General features: G+C 41.5%; 1 protein-coding gene across 1 annotated transcript in view; it reads left to right on the top strand.

The window, feature by feature from the left end:
* The first annotated feature begins 1633 nt into the window (after nt 1-1633).
* Nucleotides 1634-19931, top strand: part of FLT3 (fms related receptor tyrosine kinase 3) — a 39510-nt gene continuing 21212 nt past the window's right edge. The window contains exons 1-10 of the mRNA XM_056858159.1: nt 1634-1863; nt 3592-3707; nt 5166-5283; nt 6029-6165; nt 7300-7439; nt 7524-7674; nt 9447-9612; nt 14954-15060; nt 16313-16421; nt 19096-19271. Coding sequence (XP_056714137.1) covers nt 1634-1863; nt 3592-3707; nt 5166-5283; nt 6029-6165; nt 7300-7439; nt 7524-7674; nt 9447-9612; nt 14954-15060; nt 16313-16421; nt 19096-19271 — 1450 coding nt within the window. The remainder of the gene's footprint in view (nt 1864-3591; nt 3708-5165; nt 5284-6028; nt 6166-7299; nt 7440-7523; nt 7675-9446; nt 9613-14953; nt 15061-16312; nt 16422-19095; nt 19272-19931) is intronic.

The raw sequence follows: 19931 nt of genomic DNA, 5'->3' as shown, positions 1-19931 counted from the left end.
TTACCACCCATGCGAAGGACCAGCCAGCCAGCCTGGGTTACGGCCCTCTTTTTGAAAGCTTTCTGCAAACTTGGCCTGTTCATTTTGTAGCTCACAAACAGTGCAATCCTATGCAATGGTACTCCAGCCTAAACCCATTCAAATGAATGGGCTTAGACTGGAGTAACTCTCCTTAGGATCACTCTGTAAAACATCAAGAAAATTCTCAAGACTTGTTCTCATAGCCTATAGAATGCAATAGATCCAGCCAGCTTTTTCATTCAATCTCACCAAACTTCCTTCCTTACAACCAGCCCCCATCCCACATGGCTTTTGTCCATGATCCCCAGCAGAACCTTTTTGGAAGTCAAAGGGAACTCCCTCCTCCCTTCTTCACCAGTGGAAAAAAATGGTTGAATCCAACCCAATAAGTTTCTAAACCAACGCATTTCTTACTCTGCTGTGGAAGGTAAAACACATTTTCTAAGTGAGACTACTAGGCACTACATATCTTCATAATATGCCTCTATGACATCTTTCCCACCATGGAAGTGCAAAACACCATTATAGTTCTATAAAGGAAAGAAGACCCAAGAATCCGACTGTCTCTCAAAGTGCCTGTATTCCAGCCTGCTATGCCCTTGTCAAAACTCTGTGAATGAAGACAATAAGGGGAGCCCTCGGACCAGAAAATGATGGCAAATTATAGGTTGCCTTTAGAAATGCTGTTTTAAATGCATTCCACTGCTACTAGAACTGAACGTTTGAAGCTGTCTTATACTAAGTCATATCAGTGGTCCATATAGCCCAGTACAGTGTACTCTGGCTGATAGCAGGTCTTTAAGGACTTAGGTAGAAGTCCTTAGCTCTGTTGCCTGAGGCTGTGGACAGGGTGTGTGGCTAAATAGTCCAGCATCTGCTTGGGATGCAGAAGGTTTCAGGTTCAATCCCTAGCATCTCTACTTAAAAAGATAAAAAATAGGTGATGTGAAAGACCTCCATCTGAGGCCCCGAGGAGCCGCTGCCAGTCAGAGTAGACAATGCTGACTTTGACAAACCAATGGTCTGGCTCACTGTAAGGCAGCTTCATGTGTAAATCAAGATGTCACAGAGTAAACATGGTGTGCATGAGACACTGAGTGCATGGTCTATGTTCTATAAGTTAATTATGAGACCTCCCCAGTGAGATGAAGAAGAAGAAGAGTTGGTTTTTATATGCCGACTTTCTTTGCCACTTAAGGCAGAATCAAACCGGCTTACAATCGCCTTCCATTCCCCTCCCCACAACAGATGCCCTGTGAGGCGGGTGGGGCTAAGAGAGCTCTTAATAGAACTGTGACTAGCCCAAGGTCACCCAGCTGGCTTCGTGCGTAGGAGTGGGGAAACAAATCCAGTTCACCAGATTAGCCTCCGCCACTCATGTGGAGGAGTGGGGAATCAAACCCGGTTCTCCAGATCAGACTCCACCGCTCCAAACCACCGCTCTTAACCACTACATCTAATGGTATTAGACTAGAGAGTTCTAATTTACTTGTTTAGCTCCATGAACTGTTTTGTAAAGGAGTCGTGAATGGAAGATTTAAAAATGGGGTCTTTAACATCTATGAGTTGATTAATGCCTAGAAAGAAAAAAAATATCTTCAATAGGTAAAATATGTCCATTTTCCATGCAATACAGATCCCAGGCAATGCTGAAGATCTCAAATGTTACATGAATTCTGAAAGCTCTGAGAACGTCTATCAAGCAGTGAAAGTTGTAGAAGTTGGCGTGCTTGAAAAAGTTGAAATAAAAGTAAAAATAAATACTTCAGAGAACATCACTTGTCTCTGGGTTTTTGATCAGGGCCGAACGGAATGTAGCTCCTCTCTGGAGTTGGAGAACTGGTAAGCAAGAGTATGGATGGAATTATTTTTAATACTTAGATTATTTTATATGTATTTGTAAATTAATTGCATTTGTAATCAACATCATAAATGAGGTTCTCAAAAGTGGTTAAAGTTATCATTATATATAAAAATTTAAAAAATAACTACAATACAAGCTGTCCATTTCCAATAAGAACCCTTAACCAGCAAAACAGTAATAGGCTACAGGAGAAAAGATCCCTGGAAGCAACGTAACTAATTAAATAGGTATAACTGGAAGGTATTCCATATTAAGTTAGAAGAAGGGCCACTTAAGTTGGAAGAAGGCTCCTTAGACTGGAGGAAGGCTTTAGCCTTTGCTGCATTGACTAGTAGGATACAGGCCACTATTCAAAATATGCATTTTTTCATTTTTAGTTCATTCTAGGAAAATAAAAATATTTTTATCTGGTGCTTTAAACTTGAAACTTGAAAAAAGTATACCCTAGGCAAATGGATGAAAGGAGGGTGTTCCACAAACAAAGCACTCTGTATTTGAGACCCACTTATTCACTCCTGAGGATGGGGACATACAGAGCAGGAACCCTAATGATGACCATATTAGCTCTGATTCATGAAAAGTCTTAATGCATTCACACCTTGGAGAGGACTATTTCAGCAGCCAGAGCTTTGCTTTCAGTTTGTAACCCAGCAGTTCTCACTGTTGAAGAAACAAGCTGCTTAAAAAGTGAACAGCAGCTTGCCTCCTCTGCAGTGGAAACTATTAGATTGACATAAACAAGTTAATATCCTGCAGTGGGTGCCTGCCTACCCTATGTTCTTTCCCATTCTTGTATAGTGGCATCCCCAACCCTGTGTGAGCAAATGCCAGGAGATTTTGGGAGCAATGCCTGGGGAAGGTAGAGTTTTAGGAGGATATGATATCACTTCCAGGTGATGGACTAGGAATTTCCCCTAATATCTGTGGTACAGTGGTACAGACCATATAGACTAGGAGAAATCCCTAGAGCATCACCATCAATGCCCTTTTTCTCCTGCTCCTCAAGGACAGGGGATTATCCACTTACTGTGGGCAAATGGCAAGCCTATAATGTGTCCCTTCTTTGAATTCCAGCTTTAACCTGTATATCGATATCAATACGATACAAAGTTATGCCTTTAAGCATATGTTCAAATTCCCCCAAGGTGGGCCTTACTTCTGTTCCACAGGTTAGGTAATAAAAGCATCGTCACACAGAGGGCTGAATTAAAGAGGCCAAGAGCTAAGCATTCTACATGCAAGATGTGCTTTCTTATCAGCTCACTATTGCAAGGAAGGGGACAGACAACTGCAGCTGTACATGTGCTCTCAAAGCAGTAATGCCCATATCAACCTGAACTATTTTACGTCTGTTATACAATATTCTGCACTCGTGAAAAGTAATCTGATCCTGGCTGCAAGTTTTTCAAACATCTCTGCCTCTAGAAGCATGGTCTCCTTTCCCCCTCTCAGGATGAGATAAAAGTCAACACAGCCAGAGTTGCAGGGGATCTAACAGAGAGAGCATCTAACATGGAGAACACTCCAGAGAACTGCATCAGTGAAGACACCCCAATTTGGCTAAGATTTACAGAATGATTAGTTTGGTGGTTAATCCAGTCCTGACCGCAGGTTCTGCTTGGTTTTGCTTTGGTTACCATTTTGGACTGCTTCCCTTTCCTTCACATGCACTTTCTAAAGTGGAAGCTTTGTTTCCTGTCTTACAGGCATGTTCTTTCAGTGACATTTCCAAAGATCAGAGAGAGACAGGCCGGAAAGCACACGCTGTCAATTAGAACTGAAACCCGTAACTACACGGTAACATTTACGTTCAATATAAGAAGTAAGTATGCCATGGAGCCAGAGGGTCAGTCTGATAGCAAGTTGAAAGGCATGTTCCCTGGAGAGGTGGCATAATCCCCCCCCCAAATAAATAAATAATTGTAATGGGATGGTGGAGTAGGAATGAACACGTGTGCTAACCTCAAGGTAGTGACACTTGGTAGACTCTACCTCCTTTGGTGTTTCCTCTTTCTCTCTCTCACTATCCTCCCTCTTTTCCTGTTCTGGTAATATGTGCGGCTTTCCTCATCCCATTCACGTCAAGCCATGGGTATTTCATCTTTTGCAAAGAAGAGCTTTGAACTGCTTTGATCAGAATTTTCTAAAGGGTCTCCGTTTTTAAATTATCAAATTGATATTCTGTCACATCTTGCTCCTTAATGTTAACAGCCACACAGAGGCCAGGGGAATGAGGTGAAAATACTTATGTGTTTTTGCTTGGTCTTAGAAACAGCAAGGGAATCAGCTAATTGGGCAGGGGGGGGGTTATGGGTTATCCTCAAGGATATAAAGGGGCAGCTCTTGTAGCCTTAATTAAAAACCCTTTCTCAGTACTGGTTCTTCAAATATATCCTTTCCCCAATTTGTGAAGTTACTGGTGTTCACAAATTTACATTTAAGGGTTTAGAAATCTTTCCATCTCACATAATGATTTTTTTTTTTTAAATTATGGGAAATTTTATTTTGGACATAGTAAGAATTCTTCTCATTGATATAACCTGACTGCAGGCTTATCCATTTCTCTCAGTTCTAAGACATTAATGTTTTCTGATCTTGGTCCCAAAATATCTTAGTGGCAATCTATTTAATACAAGCACACACACACACACACACACTGATAAATAGAATATTAATCAAGGCCTTGGGCAACTCATTTATCTCAACTTCACCTACCTAACTTGGTTGGTGTGTGGATAAAATACTGCTCTGAGAAAACTGGAAGAAGAGCAAATATAAATGTAGCAAAGGCATACAGTAAATTATCACTGACTGTCCACCTTTAAAACAGGTGTCCAGTGGCACCTTAAAGACTAACAAAAATTAGTTGATCTTTATAATGCCAGTGGCTCCAAGTTTATTTTGCTGCCACAGACTAACACAGCTTCCCTTCTGGAATGGACTATGGCCATTTATGCAGGGCTCTTTCCCTGCGGTCACCCTGCCGACTGCTCTGGTGCTTTGTTTTGATTAAGCATGCCTTTCTCGGCCATCAGAGGGCGCCTCGCTCTCCCCGCGCATTTCTGCGTGTTTTGCCCATCCGGAAAACGTGGGCCAAAATCGCAGCAGGGGGGACATCTGACAGTCGGGAAAAGAATGCATAATCAGGAGGAAGCTCTGGAGCAGTCAGAGGGGTGACCATGAGGGAAACAGCCCTGCACAAGTGGCCTATAATGCAAAGTACAAATGCATGCATTCATAGATATTCACAGATAGGCCATGTATGCCTTGTTTTCAACAGGTGGTCCAAGAAAGCCCTATTTTATAAAAAATGCAGGTTCTGAAACAGTAAGCTGCATATCTGAAGGTGCCCCTCGGCCAGTTATTGAGTGGCGTTTTTGCAGTACTCCTGATGAAAGGTATGTTGCCTGTTTTTTGGGCCCACCTGCTTATTTTGCATGGACATTTGAGCACCTTTCAGCTGAAAGAGGATGGCAGGGGAAACCTATTTGTGAGTGATTTCCAGAGTTGGCAACCCTACTTGAACCGGTGAATAAGGTTGCCAACCTTCAGGTACTAGCTGGAGATCCCCTGCTATTACAACTGATCTCCAGCCGATAGAGATCAGTTCCCCTGGATAAAATGGCCGCTTTGGCAACGTGACTCTATGGCATTGAAGTCCCTCCCCTCCCCAAACCCCGCCCTCCTCAGTCTCTGCCCCAAAAACCTCCCGCCAGTGGCGAAGAGGGACCTGGCAACCCTACCTGTGAAAGAATATGAACTGGGGGATGGACACGTGGTCAGGGCCAAGAGGGGGGGACTAAGGGGGCCAAATTCTAGGGGTCTTCTCAACCATCCTGGAGCCTACTGAGCTGGTCAAGTCATGTGCTTTGTTTTCATATGTTTATGAAAGTATTTTGTGGGGTAGGGGCTCTAAGAGAAATTTTTTCTGGGGCCCTAGGACGGCTCTTGGCAGGCACTGGTGAGCCACAGACCAGCAGCAGGTCTTCACTGGTTGGATTCAAGATGGTTCTATGGCCATTGTATTAAAACAAATGTATCTGTCATTTCCCTAGTTCAAAACCCATATCATAATATCAGTAGTATAGTCTGTGGTCCTTTTGAGATACATATATTAATTCAGTTCATGATGTTGTTTTATAGGTGCAGAAAAGAAAATGAGCACAAAACCAAGGAAACACAACTTCACTTAAAGGAAAATGAGTGGTTGTTTCATCCACACGTCTGGTGCTGTGCAACTAATGAGCTGAACACCGTATGCACTGAAATCCACACAATAGGTAATGTTATTTGTATGGGACTTTTAGCTTCTTTATTGTGGAAAGATATATTTTGCCTGCAAAGTATGGGGGATATTATAAACCAGGAATCCTCATTGTGGTACCTGCCTGACCTTTCCCTGAATCCTGATCCTTTCCTTGTCCCCTTTCATATCCTCCTTTTCCCTTTGTCCTCCTCCACCCCATCCATACATCTTCCTTTTCTACTCTTTCCTCTGTCACTAGGGTTGCCATCCTCCAGGTAGTAGCTGGAAATCTCCTGCTATACAACTGATCTCAAGCCGACAAAGATAAGTTCACCTGGAGAAAATGGCCGCTTTAGCAATTAGACTTTATGGCATTGAAGTCCCTCCCCTCCCCAAACCCCACCTTCCTCAGGCTCCACCCCAAAAACCTCCCACAGGTGGCGAAGAGAGACCTGGCAACCCTATCTGTCACCTTTCATATCCCCTCTTTTCCCCTTTCTCTGCTCCTATTTCTCTTTGGGGTCTCTTTTCTATCCTTCTCCCCTACCATCTGCCAGCTGGGTGACCTTGGGCTAGTCACAGCTGTTAGAGCTCTCTCAGCCCCACCTACCTCCCAGGGTGTCTGTTGTGGGGAGAAAAAGGGAAGGTGATTGTAAGCCGGTTTGATTCTCCCTTAAGTGGTAGAGAAAGTCGGCATATAAAAACCAACTCTTCTTCTTCAGATTCCCCAAATAAATAATCCCAGCCACTTGCAAAGGAACTCCAGGTTTCTTTACGTATAACTTGGGCCTAGAGACTCTAACTGCAACAGCTCCAGCAGCTATTTTAGCAAAAATGTTGTTTCTTCTTCCCAGACACCACTAGGAGGTAGATGATATGTTCCCCAACTCTTTATTAACTGTATCATCCTTTGTAACGCTTTAGCACAGTGCCACTACCCTTTCACAAAATTTAAAAAGTGCCCACAGATTCACAAAGCTAAGGAACATTTTATGGTTTAAATCTAGATAATAAGCTACTTGGGTGCATAGAGAAGTCTTCTATGCTGATGAAACATGCTGATTGATGGCATTAAATAATTATTCCTATTTTTAATTATTACTTTGGCAACATATTACCCTTTTTTTGCTGGTTTACTTATTTAATTGGACATATTTTTATATTGCAGAGTTGCACAAAACCGAAGAAAGCCATTTACAGAAATTCTTCCTTAAAGTTGGAGATCCACTTTTCTTAAGATGCCGCGCTATTCATCCCAATTTTGGGTTTACAGTCATGTGGGAGTTTGAAAACAAACCATTAAACAAGGTAATAAAACGTATCATTTTTCTTGTGAGCACTTACTGATAGACTCAGCATTTTATTACATGCTAAACTTTATTTAAAAATTAGAATCTGACTCTTGGAGGAAGACACAGGCAAAACGAACATCGGATTAAAACTCAGTATGCGTTTGCTTCATCAGTGGGACAGCACAGTCATGGACATTATACCTGCTCATCCAGAAATCATGCAAATGGAACTGCTTTAGTTAAAGTTTTAGGTAAGTCAGATGCCAACTAAAGTATGCTGACATGCTCATGTACCATTCAGTTGCCATTCTGAGTGGAAATCTTGTTTTCCCTTTGATGTAAGTTGAAATTAGAGCAAAGCCAGAACTGAGTTGTCTGTGTTATGTGCCATCACATTGCTTCTGATGTATAGCAACCCTATGAATTACACTGAATTGAACAAAAGAGGAACAACTGCAACAGAAATCAAGACCAAAGAAAATTGCACAGAAGCAGTATATATAAATATATATCATCAAAAATGAATACAAACTATCTCTATCTACATAAAATACCAAGATAAATCACGAATGATCACCAAAATATCTCAATATACATAAAACATCAAAACAGATCAGAAATGCATGACCAGATGTGTTTCGACAATGTCTTCTTCAGTGGTTATCAAATATAGACAATATACCACCATGAAACATTACAAGGATGCAAGAAATATGTATTGAGTAAAGAGCCAGGGCTGCTATGCATAGCAATATGCAAACCTAAAAAAATAAAGGTGTTTTTTTTAAAATATATATATTTTTAGTTTTACCAACTAAATACACTTCCTATAAATAAATAAATAAATAAATAAATAAATAAATAAGGATGTAATCAATTACCTCATCCTGAAAGCAATGTCAAAATAACAAATTGCCTACACAGGATATGTGTATGTATGTATGTGTGTGTGTGTATATATGTGTGTGTTGAAATATAAACATATAAACAGATCATATACACACACACACACACACACACACATACATATTGAGTAATATGTATTGAGTAATATATATATTATATTACTCAATATGTACTCAATACATATTTTCCTTGCAGCCCCCCTGCAAATTTGGTGACTCTATCTCAAAAAATCCCCCCAAAAGCCTTGAAAAAAAAATCTCCCCTCTCACAATGCTAGAGATTTCCACCTAATTAAATCAAATAGCAGTTGATTCAAGATAGATAATAGACGTCTTCACGTGACACAAAATTAATATATGCAGTTTGCCGCTTCAGTATATGGTGATGACCACTATCTTGAAAGGTTTAGAGGTTTAGAAAAGTGCACAGAAGATGGTCCTGCCAACAGTTAACGATGATAAACAAATGAATCCTCGATCTTCAAAGGTAGCAAAACTCACACCAGTCGGTAGGGAACAATTAGGAGAATTCCTTGTTGCTAGGGGTTTCCAGGAAGCATCTGGGTGGATAACATGGGAAACAGGATGCAGGACTAAATGGAGTGAGCTCAAATCCATGAACTCTCATGCTTAGAGAACTCTCTAAGGAGAGAATAACTGGAATCCTGTTAATATTCCACTAATATAGACTTCTTCTCTGGACTAGATTAGCCTTTTATCTGGCTCCCACAGAGCTTTTTTTTTTTTTTTTTTTTTTTGCATTCAGATATTTGCAGCTTCATTAGATGATGAGCTTGGCATGGTGGTGGAAAGTGCCACCAAGTTACACCCGACATGATGACCCTGTAGGGTTTTCAGGGCAAGAGATGTTCAGAGGTGGTTGGTTATTGCTTGCCTCTGCAAAGCAACCGAAAAAGCCTTAGGTGGTCTCCCATTCAAATACTAACCAAGGACAACCCTGCTTAGCTTCTGAGATCTGGCTATCCTGGGCCACCCAAGTCAGGGCAATCCTTCCATAGTTGTACTGTAATAAGGAAATAGAGATGTGTGTAATTTCAGCATTCTTTACATTTAAAAAATTAACTCCCGCAGCATAATTTTGACATATCTCTGAACAGATAAGGGGTTTATTGATGTCGTGGAACCACAGGAAGTATTCGAAGTTGGTATGGAGGAAGATATTTGCCTTGAAGTCAAACTTAGAGCGTATCCACCAATCAGATGCATTTGGATGTTTTCCCAAAAGTCATTTACTTGTAATCAAACTTATACAGATCTTTACAGGTAATCAACTGTTTCCTCCAGTTTGTTCCCTTTACGAATGCATAAAGTTCTTAGGTGGCAGACTAACTCCCATTGACATCTGTAGGATTTACTTCAGAGTAAACATGTTTAGTGTTATGCTCTATTAGTTTTGTATGTGTATTGCCACAATCTATGGACAATGCAACTACAAAAATACTGCTTGAGGAAGACCCCTAATAATCCAGTAATCCTCATTTCCAACAAACACACAGTACAGTCCTCTGAATTCTGTGTTCTGTCAGTTTCTTGCCTTGCACTAAGAGTCATTTATCTACAGTACAGCCAATAACATGGCATGTGATCCAATCATAGTTAAGATTTTGTGTGTCCCATTGATTTCAATGGATTTTTAAGTATAATTGATTGTTGTGTGATAATTCAAACCAGATTAACACCGGGGAATTAAAAAAACAGAAGCTTATTCAGCTGGCAGAGGTGTTCCCAAGACTTCTTCCCTTGCTCACTCCCTTGTAATCTACATAAAAAAGCAAACACTGGCATAATACTGAGAAGCCACTAGTATTGAGGAAGTTTCCTTTGATTTCCATCGTGCATTTTGAGTCAAGGAGTAGTCCCAACGTTTTGTCTCAATATTTGAGACAAAACTCTAACAGAGGGGCTGTGGCTCAGTGGTAGACCATCTGCTTGGCATGCAGAGGGTCCCAGGTTCAATCCCCAGCATCTCCAGTGAAAGGGCCTAGGCAAGTAGGTGACGTTAAAGACCTCAGCCTGAGACCCTGGAGAGCCGCTGCCAGTCTGACTAGACAATATTAACATTGACGGACCAAGGGACTGATTCAATATAAGGCAGCTTCATGTGTTCATATATAGTTATATTTGTCTATAATCATCTTTCCCCCCATCCTTTTGAAAAATGTCTGGTTACTTTATGACAATTACCTATTGTTGATTTAAGGTAAACATAGTGGTGCAATCCTAAACAGAGTTATTCCCTTCTAAACCTATTGATTTCACTTGAGAGTGTGTGTGTGTGTGTAAAGTGCCTTCAAGTCGCAGCTGATTTATGGCGACCCCTTTTAGGGTTTTCATGGCAAGAGACTAACAGAGGTGGTTTGCCAGTGCCTTCCTCTGCACAGCAACCCTGGTATTCCTTGGTGGTCTCCCATTCAAATACTAACCAGGGCTGACCCTGCTTAGCTTCTGAGATCTGACGAGATCAGGCTAGCCTGGGCCATCCAGGACAGGGCATTGATTTCACTTAGAAGGGTTTAATTCTGCTTAGGATGGCACTTTATGTCTCCTACAAAACATTTCTTTACTGCATTTATACTCCTCTCCAATGGGGACCCAAAGGGGCTTGGGTAATTCTCCTCTCTTCCATTTTATCCACATAACAACCCTGTGAGGAAGGACGGGTGGAGAGTATGACTGGTCCAAGGTCACCCATCAAGCTTCCATGGTGCAGTGAGGATTTGAACCTGGGTCTCCCAGATGCTAGTCTGACACTGTAACCAGTGCACACGTTGGCTCAAAACTTATTCATGTATTATTTGTTTGTTTGTTTATACTCTTTTGTCACCAGTGGGGACTCAAAGCAGCTTACATAATTCTCCTCCATTTTATCCTGACACAACGTGCTTATTAAAAGCCCTCCAATGTAATTCTTTAGTTCCTGGGAGCCTCCGCTACATTATCACATGTAGCGTGCCCAATAATCCGTATGACTTTGCAAACACAGGTATAGTGAGAGAAGTGTTGACTTTGCTTATTTAAGCATAGTAGGAAGCTAGTAAGTCCATTCATGCGCATCGGACCTTGAAAGGACATCATGCTCAGTGCTGGCCTGTGGTTTTGTTGTACACTGAAAGCATGACATTTATTTAAAGAATGGTTCCAGTGCTTCTTCCACTTAAAATTTTTGTTGTTGTTGTTCTTTATTGGATTTGGTTGACATCTGTATCCATTTGGATCAGTTTGGATAGTCTGATGTCCTTCTGTCTGCATCTTTTACAAGAAACTTGCCCCCTTCTATTTATTTGTTTAGATCCTTATACCCTGCTTTTCTCCCCAGTGGGGATCCAAAGGGTCTTACAACATCTTCTCACCCTGCTTAGGGTTGCCAATATCCAGGTGGTGGCTGGAGATCTCCCGCTATTACAACTGATCTCCAGGCAACAGAGATCAGTTCCCCTGGAGAAAATGGCTGCTTTGGCAATTGGACTCTATGGAATTGAAGTCCCTGCTCTCCCCAAACCCTGCCATCCTCAGGCTCCACCCCCCAAATCTCCAGGTATTTCCCAACCGGGAGCTGGCAACCCTACCCCTGTGCCATTTTATCCTCACAACAACCCTGTGAAGTAGGTTAGGCTGAGAGAGAGTAGCTGGTCCAAAGTCCATAGTAGAATGGGGATTTGAACCCAAGATCCCAGTCCAGCATTCTAACCACTATACTGTGCGCATTGTACAAAAAGATGCTCTGCCACAGCCCCATCCACAGGCCCAACTGGACTTCACTCTAGCCTGCGTGTCCCACCTGCTGCTGCCCTGCGCATATGCCCAGAGGACCCAGGTTTCTCAACAAAGCTTGTCAAGATCTTGGACGAACACTGTGTGTAGGTTATGGGTTGTGTTCAGCTGGGAAGGGGGTAGTTGTTGCACAGGACTGAGTGAAACTCTGAGGCCATTTATGCTTGGTAATTAGCAGCGCATTCCAGGCTGAAGGGCCCCGCATTTTTTTTTTTTTTTAGTTTTTCACGCTGAACCATCATTCAGGAAGCGGTGCATACCTGCTTCACATTTCTTAAGAGCCCCTTTAATGCAACGTTTTGTATTTGCTCCACCCCCACACTGAAAACCACAAACGCGGCTTAGCTATGCAAACGACCATTGCCAATGGCTATGCAAACAAAGGAGCAAAGGATCTGACGAGTGAGGGGGTGGAATTTCTCCTTTTGCATATAGGGATCGTGAATAGGCATTTTAAAGGTCGCATTTTTAAAAAGAGCTTTGAGCGAGCATCAAAATTGACCTTGCATAAATGGCCTTAATGTTTTGAATCAACGGCTTTACCTGTTAGCCAGGCTGGTTAACAAACATGATTCTGCTCATACATGGAAGGGATAGAAATGGCTGTAATTATAAAATAAACATACATTGAAGTTGCAGACATCAGCACTGAGGGTAACCAGCAGTGTTTACTTCTGCTTTGTTCCTTTCAAATCCTTTTTTTTTTTTTAATTGTTGCTGCTCTTTCCCTGTTGATCTTTGTTTACCTTGGGTGAAACTGCTCAGGAATACAGAGAGGATCTGTATCTTTTATTGGTTAGGGAGAAAAGCAGCTGAGGGAGCGATTTGGTTGGGAAAGAAAGAGTTAAACATCCCCCCTCACTCCTCTTCTGCTCAAGGAACAACTAATGTTATGTGGTATTCCAAATGAAAAGTAAATTCCCACAGAAACTTTCCTCTCTCTTCGTTGGCCTTTGATTTAAAACCACCCCTACAACTTCCCTTTTTCTTCAACACGTTCTTAGCGCTTTTCAGTTTTCTGTTCTCTCTTTATAAAACAGAGCATGTCTCTGTATTCAACCCGACTTTCGCTTCTTCAGAGTAAATCAAGTTATTGCAAATAGATTCCAATATTAATGCCTTCATTTATCTTCAACACAGATCAGACTGATTCTCTGGAATCGATCAGTCTCAGGAAACCGAAATCTCTGTGTTATGATCATTTTGGTCACCACCTTCTTCCTCGCCTTTTATTTATACTGGAAATACTTTAGAGAGCAGTATTTAAAAATAAATTGCTGTCCTCTTTTGGGGGAATATTTATACAACAAAACAGAACTATCTATCCTCACATATTTATTTTTATTATTAATTTAGAAAATGTAAGTAATATCTTCCTGAAGATTTCCGTTCAGTGATAATGTGATTTTTGATTAAATTGGAGCCACATTTAGTCTCACCATATACACTGCTTGGTGATCTATTAATGATATTCATACTGTGTACATTTCTATATGCACATTTGTACACACCTCTAAAACCAAAGAGTTGAATCCTAAAAGCTTTTCCATTTACTCTTGTCCCCTTTTCTTTCTCACTGGTGCCCCCATCTCTCTTGGTTTTTTTCCCACGTGGGTCTTATAGTCCCCAGCACAACCTTGCACTGGTGAAAAGGAGACCCTCCACCCTCTTTCACCAGTACAAAAGCTGGTAGGATCCAACCTACACAATGTGTTAAGAGATCCAAATGAATTGCACTACATTTCATTTTCACATCTTGTTTGGAAGATAGTATCTGTGCGGAAGGTAGTATATACATTTCCTCCCCTCCTGTGTAAGCACAATGTAGTTTTTCTACATTATACAAATATTCTTCAGCAGCAGTACTCAAAGTCTCAAAGTTTTTAGATGTTAGCCTGTGAGTCCTGGTACGTTATTCATCAGCAACAGAAGGATACTGCTCAAGGATGGGCTTTTTTTGTCAGGAAGTCTGTAACAGACTCTCTCCTTCTCTCTCTCTCCCTCTATTTTTTTTCTGGCTCATTTACCCAAACTTCCACATGTTCATCCAAACTTCCACCGGTGGGAGATTTTGGGGGTGGAGCCTGAGAAGGGTGGGGTTTGGGGAGAGGAGGGACATCAATGCCATAGAGTCCAGTTGCCAAAGTGGCCATTTTCTCCAGGTGAACTGATCTCTATCAGCTGGAGATCAGTTGTAATAACAGGAGATCTCCAGCAAGTACCTGGAGGTTGGCAACCCTAAATGAGACCCTGACTGTTTCTCCTCTGCATTTTCACTCTTAATTATAAATTATTGGCCTAGGGATCTTCTGTGGAGTGGAACTCAGTGGAGGCGTGTTGGTGACATTGCAGGTGCTAGCTAAACAATAGGTGTCCTTCAAGGCCACTTTTGCCTGGTTCAAACGGATCCACAATGAACATTTTCAGAACCCATTTTTTAGAACTTGCTTCAGGTCAGAAACAAATATGTTTGCATCAAAATGGCCTGGATTCTTTCAAACTGCTGCCACCATTTTTTAAAATGTTCCATTTAACTTTACCAGCCAATGTGTTGATATCCTTGAAAGTCCATAATTGCTGGTTAGGTTGGAAGGGCCTTTCTATAATGACTTGCATAGAATGTCTTCCTTTAGTCAATGAAATGCTTTCAAAGCATACATCTCCAAGGGAAGGTGCTGCTTGAAAGATATTAATGGAAGAATTACGTAGCTTGGCCATGATACTATTTTGGGTTCTGATTCTTTGATAGCTGCCTGGTTGGCTTTAAAAACAACCCTCGGGTGCCTCTGGAGACATGCTTGAATTATCCTTCCTTCCTTCCTTTATGAAACAGCATCTCTGCAACCTTCTGTGATCATAAATACCAGCCAGGAGAATATGTTTTCTATGCAGAAAATGACGATGAGCAAGTGGAGAGAACATTAAAACTATATGTGAAAAGTGAGTAAAGAAAGCAAAAGAATGCACGTTTTGCCTTTGTGGTCTTCTCCCATGTCCAGCTTATTCTATCCCTGATATTGCCTATAGATAGGATTGCCAGGTCCCTCTTCACCACCGACGGGAGTTTTTTTTGGGGGGGGGAAGCCTGAGGAGGGCGGGGTTTGTGGAGGGGAGGGACTTCAATGCCATAGAGTCCAATTGCCAAAGGCGGCCGTTTTCTCCAGGTGAAGTGATCTCTATCGGCTGGAGATCAGTTGTAATAGCAGGAGATCTCCAGCTTGTACCTGGAGGTTGGCAACCCTACCTATAGAATTCTCACAGTCTATTCTTTTCCACAGTGCCTTTTGGACTTCTTATAAATGTGAAATAATAATATCTAAAGTTAAAAAATATCTAGAACTTGACTGCAGGAATATGTAGAACTTGACTTGCAAGGGGGAACTCGTACACTCTCAGGGAAGGGTCAAAGCTCATGTATGCACAAGGCCCGTTGAATCTCCTGCATGGACAATTAAAGGAGCTCACAGGGCAAGGGCCTGCCTAAGACTGCAGAGAGCCCCTGCCAGTTAAGGCAGGTAATACAGGGCTAGATTGACCCATGATGATTTTGAACAAGACAATTCTATTTGTGTATATGATTTCTTACAGACATGGGCAGCAACTTCTCAAGCTCTGATTCTGGGCAGCTTACATTTGTTCAGGGAGGATTTCAGCAGCATGGTTTGGAAGTTGCATTGATGGAAACAGGGGATACAGAGCTGCATTTTTAGGCAGCCCTGTTACTCACTGGCAGGACATAAGCTTTGCATATGGGAGGTCCCAGGTCCAACCTCTGACATTCCCATTAAGGAATCTCATGTAGCAGGATGGCAAAAGATCTTTGCTTGAAGTCCCAGAGTGGCTGCTACTAATAGGCAGGCAATACAAGTAAGATGAATGTTGTGCAGAATCAACATTTTGATGTGAGTTGGTGTAAACCTCACTTTCTTTGGCCTGGGTTTGCACCCAGCCTGAGACAAGAATGAATCTTGCCAGCTGCTTAATTTTTTTTCTAGGTTGCAATTCTCACCCTGACCCCAGTCTTGGCTGGGGAGGGCAGATTAGAAATGTGATTAGAGAGATGGGGGGGGGGGGATGGATGGACAGACAGACAGACAGACAGACTTAGCTGGAAATGTGGGGAAGTTTTGTTTGATAGAGTCTGAGAAGTCTCTCTCTAAAGGATTTGTATTTTTCTAACCATCTTTTGCAGAGAAGCCTGAAGTATCATCTCTCGCGTTGTCAGATCAAGTATCCTGCACTGCAGAGAGCTTTCCTGCAGCATTTTGGGTTTGGAGGACTTGTTCCGAAGAGCATGTAAAGTAAATCAAGATCTCCACTGAAACGGTGCAAAATGCTCTGGTGTGATTGATTCACACTCAGATGCGCTTTTAGATTTCCATTTAAAAAAACCCAAATTGTCAAGCAGATCACAGCATACTGGGCCAGACGAATGATTCATCTAGCATCGCATTGTCTTCCTCAGCTATTCTAATCAACTCCAAGTTAGGTGCTGCAGGTTCAGAGCCTAGAGGGCTTATAAGAGGACTGGACTTCCTGGCCACTTTTAACATTTAGTATATAATTATATTAATATACTAAAATTGTTGTTGTTGTTGTGGCCTGAAAACCCAATTCTCTTACATGTACCATGTTTATTTTCCCTCCTGAAGTATTGATATGCTTAAATATATTATATAGATATAATGTTGTAATGGTAATAATTATTACTATTAATTAGGTGCTGCAGGTTCAGAGGAGCCCCGTGGCGCAGAGTGTTAAGCTGCGGTACTGCAGTCAAAAGCTCTGCTCATGACCTGAGTTCAATCCCAACGGAAGTCGGTTTCAGGTAGCCGGCTCAAGGTTGACTCAGCCATCCTTCCGAGGTCGGTAAAATGAGTACCCAGCTTGCTGGGGGTAAAGGGGAGATGACTGGGGAAGGCACTGGCAAACCACCCCGCAAACAAAGTCTGCCTTGGAAACGTCGGGATGTGACGTCACCCCGTTGGTCAGGAATGACCCGGTGCTTGCACAGGGGTCCTTTACCTTTTTACCTGCAGGTTCAGAGCCTAGAGGGCTTATAAGAGGACTGGCCTTCCTGGCCACTTTTAACATTTAGTATATTAGTACGTATATTTATATACTAAAATTGTTGTTGTTGTGGCCTTGAAGCCCAATTCTCTTACATGTACCATGTTTATTTTCCCTCCTGAAGTATTGATATGCTTAAATATATTATATAGATATAATGTTATAATGGTAATAATTATTACTATTAATTGTATGCACATTATTTTTTTAAAAAAACCAGCACAATGGCCAAAACTATTTATGACAAAAAATCTAAACAATTGTTGTATACTCAGAAATTTATATAACAATTATCCACAATAGGAACCTCAGGTAAGTAACACCTCGAAGGTGTTATTTGAGCTACTGATACACCAGTATACATAAAGAAGAAGAACTCATATCAAACACATTGGGACTGTTCTATGGACAATTTGGAAATTATCTTGTATACATTGTACTTACCTGCGGTTCCCATTGTGGATAATTGATATATAAATTTCTGAAAATATTGGTCTACAACAATTGTTTAGATTTTTTGTCATGTAGAGTTTTGGCCATGGTTCTGTTTTTTTGCTACAAATTTCTGCAGCCAGCATAGGGTTATTTTTGTATCACACAATATTTTCATCAAGCATTATTATTAAGTATAATAATTATATACTGTATCAAGTATGCTTGATATTACTATGTACGGGTGTGAGAGCTGGACAATGAAGAAAGCTGATAGGAAGAAAGTAGATTCCTTTGAAATGTGGTGTTGGAGGAGAGTGTTACGGATACCCTGGACCGCCAAAAAAACAAATCAATGGGTTTTAGAACAAATCAAGCCTGAACTGACCCTAGAAGCTAAAATGACTAAACTGTCATACTTTGGACATATTATGAGAAGACAAGAGTCACTGGAAAAGACAATCATGCTAGGAAAAGTTGAAGGCAGCAGGAAGAGAGGAAGACCCAACGAGAGATGGATTGACTCTATAAGGAAGCCATGGCCCTCAATTTGCAAGATCTGAGCAAGGCTGTTAAGGATAGGACACTTTGGAGGACATTGATCCATAGGGTCGCCATGAGTCAGAAACGACTTGATGGCACTTAACACACACACACACACACACACACACACACATCAAGAATGCTTAATATGATGATGCTTCTTTGAGTTTTCAAAGCATTTGACAACATTACCTTAATATTCCTTAAAATGATATTATAATGTAGTTCACTAATTATCCCCATATGCTGTTGGGAGGAGGATACTGAGGGACAGGACTTTGCAGGAAACATGCCTCAGGGACCACCTGATTCCCAGTTGTATCCCTTAGGCACTACACTATACCAGCTCTTATTAAGACTGTGTCAAACAACCCTAGTCTCAATAGTCTGTCAGAATGACAATTCATACTTTATGTGGCTCCTCATGGTAGACCAGTGAACAGGGAGGCACCTTTGCAAAAAAGCCGTGGACACATGCCAGCTCCTTGGCATGTGTCTACTGCTTTTTTGCAAATGTGCCTCCCTGTTCAATCCTTGGCATGTGTCCACCATATATGTCCAGGTGTTCGTAGTTCACATTTTATCTGTTTGCTGTGGCAAACATCTGTCAAACCCATGAAGTGGCTCTGAGGTACCTCACCTATTGCTTTGCTTCTGGCAAAGATGGTGTAGGATGGGCATGTAGAATGCGCCCGAGACTGTAATTTCTACCACTCATGGTTCTAGTTCACAATATGCATCAGAAATAAACATTATGTGAGAGCAAAAGTTAAAGCCAGCAGCTATTACATTCATTTATGTCTATCAGTAAAAAATATTTTTTTAAAAAACAACAACAACACAAAATTCTGCTCTTGTCGATCATGCCTTTGTCTTTCCAGAAGTTTGGGTAAATAGTAGAAAACTTAAATAGATTTCTTTTCCCCTCAGTTGTACACAAGTCACAGATGGAATTTCAGATGACAAACGTGAAGGAAAAACCTTTGGCTCTTGGATCACAAACAGCACTTTACATACAACGGAGGCACAAGCTGGATTTTTCATTGAGTGTTGTGCAAACAATTCTGTTGGTTTATCCTGCAAAACAAATTTCCTTAAACCCAAAGGTATTGTCCTGTTATGTCTATGGGACAGGAATTTGCTCCTGTTGTTTACTGAGCACTGTGGAACGCTGAGGCAATGTTCGGCTTGTAATGTGAAGATATATTGTGTTCTGGGGTCCAAAAGAGACCTGTCTATACAAAGCTTTCAACAAAACATGTATTTCTGCTAGCATGATTTTTCAACTAAGATCAAGGACTGGGTCTTAGAGATGAACCAGTCATTCCTAAATATGTTCTCTGCTTCAGACGTTCACAATATGGTTTACTTCACACCTGGACCGACTGCACTCTGTCTCGCCTCTTCACCCTGGCCTTACTGTATTTCTCCTTTGCTCAACAACCCTAAGGCAGGTCACTGTTTTCATTTCACAAAAGGATAGTGAAAGTGCCAGAGAGTGGCTTGCCTCTGACAATGCAGTTCTGAAGGTGCTTCCATCTTCTCAAGAGAAGCAGTGATTTCCACCACTCCCCCCTCCACAACACAAGCCCACCGTGCTGCTCCTCTGCGTCTACTGACTTCCGAGAACAAACTTGGGAAGAGCAGTGCAACAAGAAGCGGAAATCATTGCCCGACCGATATCATTGCCCCCTGTTGAGAAAACTTTAAGTGCTCTCAAGCTTTTAGAACTGAGTGGTTAGATACAGGCCAATGGCCTGGTTAAA

The sequence above is a fragment of the Euleptes europaea genome, chromosome 12 (assembly GCF_029931775.1).
Source record: "Euleptes europaea isolate rEulEur1 chromosome 12, rEulEur1.hap1, whole genome shotgun sequence".
NCBI classification, from domain to species: domain Eukaryota; kingdom Metazoa; phylum Chordata; class Lepidosauria; order Squamata; family Sphaerodactylidae; genus Euleptes; species Euleptes europaea.
This window is presented reverse-complemented; position numbering and strand designations above follow the sequence as displayed.